At 35.7% G+C, this 18,004-nt stretch overlaps 1 protein-coding gene across 2 annotated transcripts; it reads right to left on the bottom strand.

Annotated features, from left to right (window-relative positions):
• Nucleotides 1-7,705: 7,705 nt before the first annotated feature.
• LOC131153464 (G-type lectin S-receptor-like serine/threonine-protein kinase At1g11300) lies at nucleotides 7,706-13,326 on the bottom strand. 2 transcript variants are annotated; one of them, XM_058105805.1, is made up of 8 exons: nucleotides 11,803-13,326; nucleotides 10,500-10,607; nucleotides 10,215-10,423; nucleotides 9,917-10,127; nucleotides 9,415-9,652; nucleotides 9,116-9,266; nucleotides 8,689-8,988; nucleotides 7,706-8,274 (listed from the first exon to the last, which is right to left on the bottom strand). In XM_058105805.1, exons 1-7 carry the CDS (start codon nucleotides 13,067-13,069, stop codon nucleotides 8,692-8,694), a joined length of 2,481 nt encoding a protein of 826 aa, XP_057961788.1. In that variant the 5' UTR covers nucleotides 13,070-13,326; the 3' UTR covers nucleotides 7,706-8,274; nucleotides 8,689-8,691. The 2 variants fall into 2 exon arrangements, with proteins under 2 accessions (XP_057961788.1, XP_057961787.1); XM_058105804.1 differs by having other exon boundaries at nucleotides 7,706-8,307.
• Between the last annotated feature and the right edge of the window lie 4,678 nt (nucleotides 13,327-18,004).

The following is an 18,004-nucleotide window of genomic DNA, read 5'->3' on the forward strand; positions in this document are numbered from 1 at the left end:
AAAAAACCTTTTCACAAGCTCATTTTTTAATATTTCTTTGTGCTTTGATATTGAGAAAATATTTTTGAGATATTCCTATTACTCTTGGTACAAATCTTCGAAACCCTAAACTGTGATTGAGATTTTTATCTATACATAGTTTTAAAGATTAGTTTGTTGATACACTCTTGTGCTTAAATTTGAGATAATTATTACTTTGAGTGTTGATTGCACACATACACCATTGAGCTTATTGTTCTTACATCATTGGTGTACTTTGATTATTACTAGTACAAATCCGCTTGATTGAAAAGCATAATATTTGTACGCCTCTTGTATTGAAAATTGGTTTATTCCAGGCGTGGCTTGAGTGGGTGGTAATCCAGCCTGAAAGTATTAGTTGTAAAGGTTGAGGTCAGCCCTATGCTAATTGATCTGGTTGTATTTAGGTGTGGCTCCACCCGTTAAGTGAGTCTTAGTGCAATCATTGTGCTTGTGAACCAAGGCGGGGACGTAGGCAGTTTGTCGAATTTCGATAACATATCTGGTGTCATCTCTCTCTATATGGCTTTACTATGCTTGCTAAATTAGATTACTCGTGCTATTTAATTTCAACTGAATATATTGATTTTTTTTATATTTACATTAGATTGGCTTTAGGGTTGTGTAATACTGCTGCTGGTTAAGTGACCTAAAGAAGAAATTTTAAAATACCAATCCACCCCCCTCTTAGGATTGTAGTAAAGCTAACATATATGTATGCTTAAATTTCAAAAATAAAAGGCTAACTAACAGTGATGGTTTTGAAACCGCCACTAATAGTTTTTCAATCATAAATAAAATAAAAATAAATATTTATGTAAGCTAGTAGTGACAATTTTCTAACTATCACTGAAAGCTTTATAGTGACAAATCATTTTCGTCACTATTCACTAAGAAAGAGTAACTAATATGTTGGCGCCACGATTAGCTTAGGAGAAATTTCTTTTAGTGATGAAATTATTAGTGATCAACAAATATTTCATACTATTGAGTTTTTATTCGTGATGGTTATTAGTGACAAATTTGCTTTTTGTCACTATAAAAACATTATTAGTGACAATTTTTGATTCGTCATTAATATTTTCATCATAAAAAAGAATATTTTTTTGTAGTGATGATAAGTATTTTATTATATCAAGAAGAATTAGTAAACATATAATTATTTTATTAGGTTATTCCAAACTAATTCATAATTTTCATTTTTAACTTACGAACATGTATTAATATTTTTACGTATAGAGCATACACTAAATTTAATGCATTCTAATCGCATCATAAATTAATTTTTGAGAATTGTCATATCCATGTAACTATATTATATTATATTCATATTATTAACCAGTATTAGAACCTCCTAAATCAGCATTAACATGGAAAAATTTATTAACTTTATTTTATTTACAAAATTTAAATTAAAAATTAAAAAGTTATGTTTGCAAGAAAATCCATAAAGTAAAATTAAGAAATATTTATGCTTAACTCTCATATAAAGCGATAATGATATCAACTATATGGAAATTATTATATTGTGTCTTCCTAAGGTCTATGGTGATAATATCATCATCTCCTTTTGACCTACGGAATAATTTCATGCTTGGTAAAATCATTTGACAAAACTATACTTTATTTAAAAATTAATCATATATATTACTTTCAGAACAAGTTTAGAAATCAAAACACCTTTGCTTTAGCCCTGGCGGCTGCATGCATGCACGCACCAATGAATATGAATACGATTGTCCTGAATGAATCATAATATGCTGTTGGGTTGCACAATTGTAAACCTAAATTGTCTTCCATTATGATAAATAGCTTGGAATGTCAAGTTTATTTTCTTCTTCAATATTAGCGCAATTTCTTCTGTAGACTGTAAGGCTTAATTTATTATTATTATTATTATTATTAAAGAACGTTATCCATGACATTTTAATCATCATGATTATGTACAAGAAATAGGTGTTGGCTAATACCATGCAGAGAATAAACATCTCTATGTTGTCAAGGAGAGAATGCATTTTCAATATTGAGAGAAAGCACAGGCAGGAGAGTGTTTTTTTTTCTTTTTTTTCCCCTTTTAAGCTAATAGTTTTTTCATGAAAAATTTCTTGGATTGATGCAATCTATTAGAGAACTCATTATCAAAACCTAGGTTTTAAGAAGAGATAGTTAAGAGGATCTTATACTGATTTTGAAACTGTTCACAGAGACGATGTGGGACTGGACGGACATTAATACTCCCTCTCGAGCCCATGGGAGAAATGAGACAATGAGAGTTCATAGGGGGAAATGAGGAGAGGAGAAGTTCAACTCATGAAGGAGTTAAGCAGCCCAAGGCCCAACTCAGATACCATGTTAAAACTAATAAACTCTCTATTATGGGTCATCCTTTTATAGGTGAAGGAGGCAAACTATAAGGGTAACTCAGTAAGTACACAGATGTGCCTAAATTAGGGAAATATATAATTAGGAGATATGCTAACACAATCAATCTGCAGAGTAATTTTTGTAAGTATAATGCTTGCAGGAGTGTTCCCATTACCATCTCTTCTTAAGTTTTAGTTTATCCAAGTTATCTAATCATCATGGCTGTCGTTGTCATCATCATCTCTCTTTGGTAATACAAAATTGTGGATTAGCACACTCTTTGGCTTTTCTTTGAGCAAACTAAATTTAGAAAATCAAAAGGAATAAAAATTGAATTTTTTTACTCAATTTCATTATGATTCCCATTGTTGGAATATTGCTTCAAGAATTGAACAGTTAGAACTGAAATCCAAAGCTACACAAGTTAAATTAGAAGAAGAGAAGATTAGTTAATTAGTTAGCCTGATTAGTTAGTTTTCTTTATTCTTGATTCTTATATTATATAAATACAAACATATACTCTATATTTGAAGATGAGAATAGAGAAGAATTTTTCAGTTTATGTAAAAACTTCACATGGTATTAGAGCTCTTGCTTCCCTTCCGCAATTTTTTTTAAGTTTCAAGAAACCATGAAAGCTCTGTTTTTAGCCACACTGCACCTCCAAATTCTGAGCAATACGAATATTCAGAAAAATTCTGACGCTGATCAAGAGAAGCTGATAGATTAGTATTCTGTCTCGACATTATTCTGGTATCAAATTGCAAAGCCTCAAGTGAATTGCTTTTATCTCTAGTCTTTACAAAGAAAAATTCTTTGTTCTACAATTTTTTATATTTCTTGGAGAAATTCCAGATATGACTTTTGCTGATAATTCTACCAGTTCTCAAAATTCTTATCGCATGATCAATCTTTCTGATGATTCATCCCATCCATATTACTTACATCCAAGTGATAATCCTGGTGCATTACTGGTTTCTGAAATTTTTAATGGTGATAATTACATTGCATGGAGTCGGTCAATCACCATTGCTCTAATAGTTAAAAATAAGGTAGCGTTCATTGATGGCTCGATTCTTGCTCCTTCTATAAATCAGTGTTCTCTCCATACTGCATGGCTGCCTGCAAACAATCTAGTTCTTTCATGGTTAATGAATTCCATTTCCAAGGAAATAAGAAATAGTCTTCTCTATGTTACATCTGCTGTTGATCTTTGGAATGAGCTGAAAACAAGATACTTACGAAGTGATGGTCCGAGAGTTTTTCATCTTGAAAAATCTCTTAGTTCTATTACTTAGGGTTCTTTATCAATTACTGAGTATTTTAATTCATTCAAATCATTATGGGATGAGTATGTTAACTACCGACCATTCCCTACACGTAGCTGTGGAAAAATGGCAACTTGTACCTGCAACCTATTTGATTTTTTGCTGGTTAGACAGCAATCTGATTATGTGTTGAAATTTTTGATTGGTCTAAATGATTCCTATGCTCCAATTCAAAGCCAATTGCTTATGATTTCACGATTACCAAGTATGGCCAAAGTATTTTCTTTACTACTTCAAGAGGAAAGTCAAAGACAACTAAATAATGTTGTTAGCAGTGAAACTCATGCTTTGATTGCCAAACAAAATATTCAACCATCTGGTTTTTTAAAATTCTCAAAGGATAAACAGAAGAGATTTTCTCTATACTGTACACACTGTGGATACAATGGGCATACAATAGAAAAATGTTTTCATCTTCATGGTTTTCCTCTTGGCTGGACTGGACCAAAAGGAAAAAGGAAGTCACCTACTGCACATGCTGCCATGACAACTCCTGAGCTCTCTCTTCAACAGAGTAATGAGGATCCAAAGTTTTCTTTTACTTCTAAGGAATTCAATAAATTGCTAGCACTTGCAAACTCTACTTCATCTCCAATATCTCATCAAACATCTTCTCCGACTGTTAACATTGTTACTTCTCAATTTTCTGGTAACCCTTCGAATTTTTGTTATTCAGCTTCTTCATCTCTGCAGAATGAACATTCATGGATTCTAGATACAGGTGCAACAGATCACATGATATGTTCACCTTCATTATATTCTTCTCCACCTACACCAATCAACACTTCCATAAATTTTCCAAATGGAAACTCTGTTCCAGCTTCACACATTGGCAGTATTTGCATTTCAAATATACTGTCTTTACATAATGTGTTGTGTGTTCCTAGTTTTTCATTCAATCTGTTGTCTGTTTCTAAACTAACAAAACAATCTAACATTTGTGTTTCTTTCTTTAACTCATATTGCCTTCTACAGGACCAATTAACAAAGAAGATGATTGGGATTGCATTTGAGAAACATGAACTGTACCATTTATCTCAAGTTCCTTCAAAGGCTGCTACTCACAATCAAGCCAAGTTTCATTCTTCATATTTGGCTTCAACCATTACCCAAAACCAATTAGATATCTGGCACTACAGACTTGGTCATGTTTCCAACTCAAGATTACCTTATCTTAAATAGCTTGAGTCATTCATATCTTTTAATACCACATATGTTTGTGATGTATGTCATTTAGCAAAACAAAGAAAACTCTCATTTCCTGTATCTCAGTCTAGTTCAAATAACAAATTTGATTTGATCCATTGTGATATATGGGGACCATTCAATGTTGTTTCCTATTCTGGTTTCAAGTATTTTCTTACTATAGTTGATGATCATACTCGTTGTACTTAGGTATACATGCTCAAGATGAAATCTGAAATATCTTCTATCCTTAAAAATTTTTGCACAATGGTAGTAACCCAATTCAATGTTCCTGTTAAAATAGTGAGATCAGACAATGGTCCTGAATTTTTTTTAACTCAATTCTATAATGACCATGACATTATACATCAAAGAAGTTGTGTGGAAACTCCACAACAAAATGGAGTTGTGGAAAGAAAACACCAACATTTATTAAACACTGCCAGGGCCTTACTGTTTCAAGCAAATATGCCTTTAACTTTCTGGAGTGACTGTGTATTAACTGCAGCTCACATTATAAACAGAATTCCAACTCCACTTCTTAACAACAAAACACCATTTGAAATGCTTTTTGATAAACCTCCTAATCTTTCTCATCTCAAAGTATTTGGTTGCCTTTGTTTTGCATCAACACTTACAACCCATAGACATAAATTTGATCCAAGATCTACGAAATGTTTATTCTTGGGTTATCCTTCTGACATAAAAGGTTACAAATTAATGGACCTTAATACTAATAAAGTTTTCATCTCAAGAAATGTAGTTTTTTCTGAAAATATTTTTCCTTTTAAGGTTTTTCCACCTTATCCTGAATCACATTCTTTCTTATTCCCTCCATCAGCTTCTACATCTGATTTGTTTTTATTCTTCTAATCAAACTCCTCCATCCTCTTCACATTCAACCAACAATCATCTAATATCTTTGAACAATGTTCCCATCCCAGATATTATTTCACCACAACTCAGAAAATCTTCAAGAATTACACGACAGCCAAGCTATTTGCAGGATTTTTACTGTGTTACAGCTTCCAAGGTTTCACTTGCAACCTCTTCATCTGATATTGCTAATTGTTTTTCTAATAAAGGTATTCTATATCCCATATCTGATTATCTTTCTGAAAAACAATTATCTCCTTCTTATAAAGCTTTTTCTAGTTTCCATTTCGGCTTCTAAAGAAACCAAAACTTACAAATTAGCTGCTCAAATACCTGAATGGCAAGCTACAATGCAAAATGAATTAAATGCCTTGGAATTAAATAAAACTTGGGAACTTGTAACTCTTCCTCAACATAAACAGACTATTGGTTGTAAGTGGGTATTTCGAATTAAGTATAAGGCAGATGGAACTATTGAAAGGTACAAAGCTCGATTAGTAGCTAAAGGTTACACTCAACAAGAAGGGTTAGATTTCTTCGACACTTTTTCTCCTGTAGCAAAAATAACTTCTATTCGGTTATTACTTGCTATAGCTGCTATTAAAAATTGGCATCTTCACCAGTTGGATATTAACAATGCATTCTTACATGGTGACTTGAATGAAGAAGTTTACATGGACTTGCCCCCTGGTTTGGTTGTCAAAGGAGAAAATAAAGTTTGTAAACTTTTAAAGAGTTTATATGGTTTGAAGCAAGCATGTAGGCAGTGGTTTGCTAAATTATCCACAGCATTGCTTGCTTATGACTTTACTCAAGGTACTTCTGATTGTTCTTTGTTTATCAAGAAGTCTACATCAAGTCTACATCATCTTTCATAGCTTTATTAGTCTATGTAGATGATATTCTTTTGGCTAGTGATAGTTTAAATGAAATTCAGTTGCTTAAATCTTTTCTCCATGACAAGTTTACAATTAAAGACTTGGGCGAACTCAAATACTTTCTCGGTTTGTAAATAGCAAGAAGTAGAACTGGTATATCTGTTTTTCAAAGGAAATTTATTTTGGATACACTTGAACAAGCTAGAGTTCTTAGTGCTAAACCAGTGGCTTTTCCCATGGATTCCAATTTAAAACTTACTGCTGCAGATGCTGATTTCTATGAGGATCCTTCAGCCTATAGAAGATTAATTGGGAAACTGTTATATTTAACCTTAACTCGACCTGATCTTGCTTTTTCAGTTTAGGTTCTAAGTCAGTTTTTAGATAAACCGGCTGTTAGTCATTTTAATGCTGCCATACGAGTTCTCAAGTATTTAAAGGCAACTCCTGGTCAAGGGTTATTCTTCCCAGCTTCTTCAACACTGCAGCTCAAGGCTTTCTCTGACAGTGATTGGGCAGGATGTATCGATACTCGAAGGAGTGTCACTGGTTTTGCTGTTTTCTTGGGTGATTCCCTAATTTCTTGGAAGAGTAAAAAGCAGGCTACTATCAGCAGGTCCTCAGCTGAAGCAGAATACAGGGCTCTTGCTTCAACAGCTTGTGAACTTCAATGGATTTTGTATGCACTACATGATTTACATATTATTCATCAGTAGCTAGCATTGCTTTATACTGATAGTAAATCAGCTTTGTCCATCGCTACTAATCCTGTTCAACATGAGAGAACCAAGCATATAGAGATTGATTGCCATCTCATTCATGAAAAACTCCAACAAAATATCATAAAACTATTTCATGTTCCGTCAAGATTACAGCTCGCAGATATTTTTACAAAGCCTCTCAGCTCACTTCCTTTTCATTATAATCTTTGCAAGATGAACATTCACAACATACATGCTCATCTTGAGGGGGGGTGTTGGAATATTGCTTCAAGAATTGAACAGTTGGAACTGAAATCCAAAGCTACACAAGTTAAATTAGAATAAGAGAAGATTAGTTAATTAGTTAGTCTGATTAGTTAGTTTTCTTTATTCTTGATTCTTGTATTATATAAATACAAACATATACTCTGTATTTGAAGACGAGAATAGAGAAGAATTTTTCAGCTTATGTAAAAACTTCACACCCATTTACATTTTTAGTCCATTACTTTCCTTTCCGATTCCATTCCATAAATCGAACATGCTCTGAAAAAAAAAAATTCATGAATTGGAAGGTGCCATGTTCATGAACCTCTCAAAGGATGCAGGAACATCATTGCAGACCCAGCGTACCAGCACAGTTCCAGACTTGAGAATCCATTCAACTACGGAGTGGGAATACAAAGCGTGCGACTTTACATTGAGCGGGCGGTGGGGTGCTGAACCGGGAGGGTTCTGACTCTGTCCAGCATGGAGTTGGACTATGTAGCCATCATCAATCCTGTGCTTTTCTTTTTTGTTAAACCTACTCCCACCTAACTAATAGGTTATTGCCAAATTTTAATGGTACCAACTCGCAATGAATATCCACATTTTCCTCTCGGCTTTAAACCACATCAACTCTCAGAAGGATTTTATGGCCTGTGAGCAGATATTTTTGGATTAGCTTGGTCTCTGCAATGACAAAATTCTAGTTATAAATGTGAGATGGAAATATTTTTGTTTCACACACATTACACAGTTACAGGATTCTTGGGAAATATAATATTACTACCATGTGACCTATATCAAAATGTGCCATTAATGTGACATTATAATTCATAAGACATTTACTATACCAGAAGCTATTCCATTTGAGCATTGCTTTAAAAATGCTATAAAAATAACTCAAAAAACCATCAATGTACATCAGGGCCAGGATTTCTAAAATATACCATTGAATCAATCTCTACTAAATCAATTAACCATCAACAAAATCATATTGACATTTGACAATACTTATGTTCTAAGTTTTCTATGGAAAAAAAAAAAAGAAAAAAAATAGAAAGAACATACTTGCTAGCGGCCTTTAAGGACTGTAATGGTGAGTTCGTCTACATCAGAATCAATTTTTCTTTCGCTACTGGGGTCAATTTGCCTGCCAGTAAATGCAGCTTGCTTGGGAGTTGGAAGATCTACGATTTCGCCGTTAATCATTGAAATAACAGTAGAAATAGTGGGTCTATCTTTAGGGAATTCTTGCACGCACAACAGCCCAACATGTATACATCTCAAAATCTCCATTTGAAAGCATGGATCAGATGTTATAGGATCTATAAATGCTACAATGTTGTCTTCATTCCACATTTTCCATGCCTGCAACCATTAAGAATAAAACAGACAATATAAACATTCAATATTAAAGCTTCCATGCTATTGTTCCAAGAAGAAATGGAGCTTTATTTCTTTAACAATATTGGAGCAATCTTAAGATAAAACTTACGAATCCCAAAAGGCTAGAAGAATGCAGATCATCGTAAAATCCAGAGTTTTTTTTTCCACTAACTATCTCCAATAAAAGCACCCCAAAGCTGAAGACATCGGACTTCTCAGAAAAGCGGCCTTCCATTGCATACTCCGGTGACATATAACCACTGCAATATAATCATTTCATACATATGGTCATATCTATGAAGATAAAATAATAGAACAGATGGAATTTAGTTTGAATTATCATAGATAAACATGGATAAAAAAAAAAAAAAAATGAAGCAAGTGGACAAGCAGTGGCAAGTTACTTACTAAGTCCCAACAACCCTCCTTGTATTTGCTTGATCCTCATTGCCTCCAAAAATCCGAGCCATGCCAAAGTCTGAAATTTTTGGATTTAGCTCCTCATCTAACAAAATATTACTTGCCTTTAGATCTCTATGGATGATTCTTAATCTAGAATCTCTGTGAAGATATAGGAGACCACGAGCAATTCCTCCAATAATGTTAAAGCGTTTCCTCCAATCTAGAACCTTCCGTCCGGTTGGATCTGCATGCAAAAACACAAAATGGATAAAACTATTTAGTGAACATTTATAGGACCAGTGGACATAATATCTAAGCAAAACTATTATCTTGGTAGCTTCGATCTCAAGAATGTTACAAAATTAAGAAAACAAATCTTGCAATGATATATTGAAAATATACAAATGTTAATGCTCGGAGGGTAAAAATTGCCCCAATTAGATAGTGAACATATGTTCTCAAATGTAACAAAATGCAAATAAAAGAAAGAGCATTAGCATGGACCAACCAAATAGAAATGAGTCCAAACTCTTATTTGGCATGTATTCATAGATCAACATTTTTTCTTCTCCTTCAGCACAACAACCGAGCAGTCTAACAAGGTTTCGATGTTGGAGCCGGGAAATCACCACAACTTCATTCATGAATTCTTCAATCCCTTGTCCGGAGGCTCTTGAAAGTCTTTTCACTGCTATTTCTTGTCCATCCGGCAGTTTCCCCTGAAAAAAAATATTTACATCGTCAATTATATCTTCCAATGAATCATTAACCATTCAAGATACAAACTCTACATATGCAATAGTTACCCTGTATACAAGACCAAAACCGCCCTGTCCTAGCTTATTGGTCACAAAAAAGTTGTTTGTTGCTGTTGCCAGCTGCTCAAATTTAAACATTGGTAGCTCTTCGAGTTTCACTTGGTTCATGTTGTTACCAATCATCATTTCACTGGAATTGTTTTGACGTGTTTTTCCTCTATTGTGCAATAATATCACCTTGTTTGTCTGCTTCTTTGCTGATTTAGAATCATTGATAAGTCAGTAATTTTGAATATTTTCTATTCCATGCGCTAATCACCATGAAAATGTTACCTTTTTGTTTAGCCATCCACCACCATGACAAGCATGAGCAGATTGCAATGACAAGTGCTCCAATACTCACTGTAATTGCTATAATTGTTTTTGCATTGTCATCATTATCTGTAAATGTGAAAAAAGATTAACGTCAAAGGGAAGACTAAGGAGTTTAAATTTAATGAGAAATGATTTTATTAGCTCCTTTTAATTGTTGAAAACCGATGAAGCATTAACCTAATTCAGCAAAAATAAGCTGACAAGAAATCAAAATAATTGAAAAAAATCACCAACAGGGCAAACATTCAAGCAGTGGAGATCTACCAGACTAATATGCTCACTAGAATATGAACTATCTTCTGCATTGAATTTTTCATTCTATACCAGCAGCCCATCTTGTAATTTAGTTGAAGATGTTGAAGATCATTTAGCAATCTCCACGAGACTTTGTCAGCAATCTTTTATCTAGATTATTTGTGATGTTCATACAAAACGCTTATTCTATACTTCTTCACTATTTTCTAGCTATCAAGTCTGGTTACCAAGCATGGCACCGAGAGAGGATTTTCTTAACCACAGCCCAGAAAAAGAAGGTAAAGAAAATAAATAAGCAAAGGAATTCAATCTTGCAATGACTTGCGTAAGGTTTCTTAAATTTTTTTCTCTTCTTTCGTCCTAGTCCCCAATTAAGAGCCTGCCCTGTGGACTCAGACAACACTGAACCAGTTAAAATGGCATTGTTATCTCAGCTCAAGCAGTCTGCTCTTTGAGGAGAAAAATTAACCTCATAAGAAAGTTTACCAAGCCCTGCCCAGTCCAATATGTCTTGATGTATTTTGGATCAAGAGAAAAAAAAATATAAGGATGAGACTGTTGGGCTTTTGTGGAGCCTAGTTGCGTTAAATTTGGATGATGACCTGACCTTTCTTGGATGAGAGATTTCTATTTTAAGACTTAGTCCATTGAGCTAAGGCTTGGGCCGTAAGGCCCGTTTGGGCCCATTCGGAACCCTGTGTGCAACATATAAAATGATTATTTTTGGGTGATTAGAGTTATGCAGTCACACTTCGCGAGAGAGCGAGAGGGAGAGCATTGTACAGCCACACTCTCTGTATTTTCTTCTTGATAATAGTGAAATTTCTGCAACTCTGTGAACGTAGGCAAAATTGCCGAACCACGTAAATACTGTCTTGTACGTGTCATTGATTTTTCTTTGGCGTATATTCTTTCTTTATTTTATTTCTTACAAGTTTCGAGAATTTGTTCTTAATTCCCAACAGAGACAAAATAGTCAGACTTTACAAGAGAAAAAACATATTACCTAATTCTGAATACGCCACACGAATGTAGAGATCGGTTCCACCAGTTGATAATTTCTGTGTATCGATTAAGTTTTGGCCCCATGTCATGCAACCAACCCCATTACTATATGCATATGCTATACAGGAACAATTCTGCAAGCACTGGCTCTCACAGTCATTTTGTAGAGCAGTTGACAAGCTAGCGAAGTCTGGCACTTTCATCATCTTGAGATTCAAAAACCCATCCTCTTTGCTCGCATCTCCTCCGCTTTTACGTCTTTCACACTGCAGCTGCTTCCTCCTCACACACCCAGTAGTCCAATTTCCTCTGTTCCATTCCTCTACATTCTTTGGTTCATACCCTCCCAGACAGCTACAAATTGGTGAATTTTCTGAGTTACAAATCCCAAAAAGCCCGCACTTCCCATATACATCGCACTCCGTCTGCATAGGCGACCACAGCACATTCCAAGCCTTCTTCCCTTCGTCCCACTCAAGTTGAGAAAGTTTACCATTAGAATCTAAGAAAAAATTGGTTAACGAAGACTGTAAATGATCATAAGTGTAGCAAGTATTTCCTTCATTGTCACTCTCAACATAAAACCTATCTACATTTATAGAATACACGTAATGTACCCCAATAAAGACCTGGCCATTCCACGGGCCGCTCCGCCAGAATCTCTCACCGTCTTTCCAGACAACTGTTTGGGTTAGCACCGAATCAAGACCAGAAGAGAAACGCCCGCTTGAAGGATCCGAAGGGCTCTTCCACGCCCTCGCCAATTGCCTTTCCCCTTCTGTCCGTTTGGAGCAGAGTTTCAAGCCTGGCAATTGAGTATTGGTGGGTTCTTCGAAGCTCTCCCAAATGGTATTTCCGCTGCTGACATCTCTCAGGACAAGGTTTCCAGAATCTAAGAGCTGGGCAGTTGAGTTTGCAGAAGAGTTTGTGGCATTTGATGACCAGAGAATTTCCCTGTTTCCGTCCAAAACCACGAGATTGCCATCTTCAGAAACAGTGAGAGTCCCAGAAGAATTGTTGAGAGGTCTGTCTCTATTAGCCACCCATACCACGGTTAATACAGAAACCTGATTGTACCAGATTCCAACATAGCGATGGGTGGAATTAACAGGGCTGAAGAAACCCAGTTTGAAGATACTTCCATTTGAGAGCACAGACTCGGAATCTGTGATGAACTGGACGGCCGTGATGGTGTCTCCGGCTGCACAGAGCTTGGAGCAAAAACAATAAAGAAAGAAAAGAAGCAGTGGTATGAACAGGGAAGCCATGTTATGAGCTCTATGGTACGTTATCGTCTCCCGTGTCTCCACACGTCCCCGTATTAATTTCTTCTACGCAGACAAAATGTCTATCAATGGTAACCAGTTTCCAGTAGTCCACTGGGTCTCCGGTCAAATATTAAGGCCGCTGGTTAAGTTTCAAAGCCGAGTCGCAGCCTCCGACGGACTAGTGCACGAGGGAAAAACAATATAAAACGCTAGCCATTGACCGCGCTGCGCAGATGGCGACTCCCTAGGCTGGCCGACGCCAATACACTACAGCTAGTGGATTAGGAAAGGGAATAAGTTGCAGATGTAGCGCTGGTTAATTCATGCAACTAAGATTTATTATAATTAATTTATCTCATTAAAAATTAGGTTATAGTTTATATTTCACTTCTAGTCTGTAATCAGGGGGGGTGGGATCTGAATCAACGCTATTGAAGGTGTTAGGCTCAGTTGAGATATTCCCTAATAATTGTCATATTCAATTTTTATTTATGAAAAGTTGACCATTTTGGTTGTCATAAAGGAGAAGAAATTATGTAAGGGATTTCCCTCTCTACTTATTTGTGTGGTTGTGTGCTTAATGTTACACTAATTGAAAATAGATCCCTTTTTTATATTATTAAAGGTAAGACCAATTTATCATATGAATAACATTAAAGAAATAAACATATGGACCTGTAGAAGAGGTGATCCCTTATATAATTTCTCATAAAGGAGGGCTCCTACGTAATTTTAAAAGTTATAGTTGCATCGCCAAGTTAGCTAATAGTAAGATTGAAGAAAAGATTGTTTTAAGGAGAAAAAAAAAAATTAGCCCCACAAGGTATCATGTATGCCTCTTTAATTAAAATTGTGTCAAATATGTTTGTTTAGCACAATTTTACTTGCATAGCACAATTTTAATAGAGGGGAAATGGTACATAATGACATGCAAGTATTTCTTGAGGAAATAAGGATTCGAGTGCATGTTGTAAGAAATTGGAGGGAGAGATCAAGATGTGAATGAAGGCATCTACCATTGAACCAATATCTTCTTCTTAATTTGGATAAAGAGGTTTGAATAGGTACTTTTCAATTGCGTCTCAAATCTTGGAGTCTCTTCCGCAACCTTGTACTAATTGTCATCATTCGACTTCTTAATTCTGCTCATGTCATATCCATGCATGATAAATTAATCGATGATGAATTAATCGCCTCGCTGTGGCTTTTGTCGCAACATTAATCTAGGACCTAAAGAACTCCATGAGGAGTGATGAACAAAAATATATATACTGCTTTACCCCAATAGATGTATTAGAGAAATATCTACACTTTCCATTTTATTGTATAATTATTATAGAACAAATATTTAGGAGTAATTTGGTATCTTGTTCCTTGACTCATGTATATATATACAACCTTGTAATGTTGAATAATAATATAGAAAAATGTCTTTCTCCAAATTTAACATGGTATTAGAGCCTAATCGCGCCACTACCGCAACCCTAATCTCTTGTAACCTTGCTTCTCTTGCCCACCGTTGTATTCATCATCAATGACCCTAAACCATATTCCTCTGCTGGCCTCTGTTCCCATCACTGATCTCTCTGCTTCTCGAAGGCCTTCACCACCCTTGAACTCCATTGCTGTCGGTTCTCGTCACCCAACTCCAACATCTTCGACCCCATTCTCCTCAACATCATTGCTATTCTCTCTCTCTCAGTCTTCCTCTGTTTTCTAAATCTTGTTTCTCTGTTTTTTTTTTTATTCCCACATCACAGTTATTCCTCAGTATTTCTTGATTTTTGGCGATGTAGTCTCTCTCTATCTAATTATCATTTTCGGCTGATTATTATTCGTGCTCAATTTCCTTCCAGCGTCGCGGCTCTCTCAGTTCTCCCTCTCAATTATCGTTATCTCTAGCGATCCACCTTCACCTCAGTTTCGATCTATCCTCGGCGTTGTCTGCTGCATGTTTTAGACTCGCATGCACGTGATCCTCTCTCGGTTTTATCTTTGTTTTTCTGCATCTTTCCATAGTTCTCTCTCGCCTCTCTCGCACAGTAGTCACCAGCGTTGTCGCTCCGATCATCTCCTCTAGGCATCTCAGTTCATCTCAGTTTTCAGTGACTTATGGGTAGTCTCTGGCCAAACCTGCCTTCTCCTGCCTCATCTTAGTGCACTGTTCAACCTCCAACGTCATCTCAGTATGTTCTTGATTTTTCAGGGGCATTTTTCCAGCATCGTATCTCTCTCTTTATAATTGTTGTCTTCATAGTGTTCGTCGTCTTTGTCTTCTCCAGCAGCTCTCGAACCTCGGATCTCAGTCGTCTTCATTCTTCGTATCTGTTCTCCAACATTCTTAGATTAAGCAATCACTGAATTTGACTTTCAATTCTTATGGTTAGATTATCAAATCGAAGGTTTATATTTTTTTGGTTGTTGTAGAGATCGGTTCTGACCCAATTTGGCGGTTTGATTCATCTGAACTGATCTAACATTATGTCCAACATCACACCTGGTTCTTCAATGGAATACTATCACAAGTTCTTCAACTTCTTCTGAGATTGCTATCATTGCTCTCACAAATGAACAATACTGTCAACTCTTGGATCTTTTATCGCCCTCGAACACCAACTCTGCCAGTTTTGTTGGTAACCTTGCTTTTTGTCATTCTGCTTCCTTTTTTAATACTGAATGGATTGTTGATTTAGGTTTCTTCGATCATATGACTTCCAATTTGTCTTCTCTTGATAATATTCAACTTCTTAATCAGTCATGCCCCATTAAGCTTCCAAATGGTGACATTGTTCCTATGACTCATACCGACACTATGAGTTTTTCTCCTAATTTCTCTCTTTCTAATGTTCTTTATGTGCCTTCATTTAAATTTAATTTATTGTCCGTCGGCAAACTTACCACTGATCTCAATTGTGTTGCTATATTTTTTCCTACCTTTTGTGTTTTTCAGGACCTATCAATGAGGAGGCTGATTGGAACGGGTGAAATACAGGATGGACTTTACCACTATAAACCTCCCTCTGCCTCAGTTTTCCACTCTCAGCATGTTTCTGACATTACATTTTGGCATCAAGTCTTGGTCACCCTTCTATTTCATGTATTCCGAAAACTTTAAATATTTCTTGTTCTCATTTTTCTTGTGATGCTTTGCTAAAGCAAAGCGCACTTATTTACCTTTTTCTTTGAATACAAATAAGAGCACATTTTGTTTTAATCAAATTTATTGTGATATATGGGGTGGTTATCCTACAGCTTCACTTTCTAGTGCATATTATTTTTTAACAATCGTGGATGAATACTTGCATGCTACATGGGTTTATCTTATACACATGAAATCTGATCTCAAATGTGGCTCGATGTTTACGTTTTCAAGTTAATCTTCCCATCTCTTTTTGGGGTGAATGCATTCTTAAAACCATTTATTTAATTAACCATACTCCTTTACCCAACCTCGATCATAAGTCCCTTTATGAACTTCTTTTTCAAAAACCACCATCATATACACACTTGTGAGTGTTTGGGTGTTTGTGCTATGCCCAAACTGCTTGCCAACATTGCGATAAATTCTCTCCTCATGCTTTTTGATGTGTTTGCTTAGGTTATCCTACTCATCATAAGGCTTATCGTGTATACAATCTTGAAAACAAAAAAAATTTCTTCTCCCGTGATGTCACTTTTGAAGAAAATGTTTTTCTCTATCATCTCATACCTTCAATTCCTACATCTTCTCCAGTCTTTCCCCTTCCTATTCCTCATATACATCCTTTTTACACTTTACCTACCCAACCAACCACACCTACCCCTAACCCCTCATCTCTCCCTCCTTTTCCCTTGGTATCCTCATCGACACCCTCACCCTTACCCCTTTCCCCACCACCCCCTCCACCCATCTCTTCACCGCCCAAATATGCTGTCACACATCCATATTACTTGGATGATTATATCTGCCCTCCTTTACCAAAGTCCTCCCCGGTTTCACAAGTTTCAAGATCTTCCTTATATACAGTTCATTGTCTATCCTCTTTTTTATCTTATCATCGTTTTTCTAATCAACATTTGACTTTTCTTTATGTTATGTCCTAATATCCCAAGCCCACCTCATATTCTTAAGTTGTGCTACACCCATATTGGTGTGATGCCATGGCTTTTGAAATGCAAGCCTTAGAAGCCAATTATACATGGGTTCTTCAATACCTTCCACCTAAAGAAAAACCAATTGACTATAAATGTGTGTTCAAAACAAAAATTCAGGCTGATGGATCCATAGAGCGACACAAAGCTTGTTTGGTGGCGAAGGGCTATACTCAGGTAGAAGGGTTTTATTATCATGACACTTTTGCTCCTGTTGCTAAACTAGTTACTGTCAGGTGTTTTCTTGCAGTGGCTGCAATTTAAAATTGGCATCTCCTTCAGTTGGACGTCAACAACGCTTTTCTCCATGGTGACCTCGATGAGGAGATTTATATAACCCCTCCATGAGGTTATTGCAAACAGGGGGAGACTCATGTTTGTCGTCTTTAGAAATAACTTTATGGCCTTAAGCAAACCTTTCACAATTGGTTCTCTAAATTATCTTCTATTTTACTTGCTAAGGGTTGAAAATGGAATAGTGATCCCAAGGGAGGGGGGGTGAATTGAGTTATTAAAATCTTTGAGTTCCTTTTACAAATTTTTACTTACTTGTTTAATACACAAAACAAAACTTAAGTAAACCAATCAATTCACAATTAAAACTCAAATAATCTACAGATTAACTGAAAACTTAAACAACCAATCAATTTAAGAGTAACCAACCACAAATACCAAACCAATCACAATTTGAAGACCTTTGTGAAATTTTAGTTTTTGCTTTTGTAAGAAGCCCTGTAAGTAAATTGCAAGTCCTGTTTTTGAATTGATTTTATTGCGTTATCTTAATTAAGATTTCCGCAAATT

The sequence above is a fragment of the Malania oleifera genome, chromosome 4, assembly GCF_029873635.1.
Source record: "Malania oleifera isolate guangnan ecotype guangnan chromosome 4, ASM2987363v1, whole genome shotgun sequence".
Classification (NCBI taxonomy): Eukaryota; Viridiplantae; Streptophyta; class Magnoliopsida; order Santalales; family Ximeniaceae; genus Malania; species Malania oleifera.

Excerpts from the sequence above, each read along its gene's own strand:
- LOC131153464 (XM_058105805.1), bottom strand. The coding sequence starts at position 13,069 with ATGGCTTCCCTGTTCATACCACTGCTTCTTTTCTTTCTTTATTGTTTT. Across the intron at positions 10,608-11,802 it reads TGTGGCGTATTCAGAATTAG|ATAATGATGACAATGCAAAA; the intron begins GTAATATGTTTT and ends TCACATTTACAG. Across the intron at positions 10,424-10,499 it reads GTGGATGGCTAAACAAAAAG|CAAAGAAGCAGACAAACAAG; the intron begins GTAACATTTTCA and ends ATTCTAAATCAG.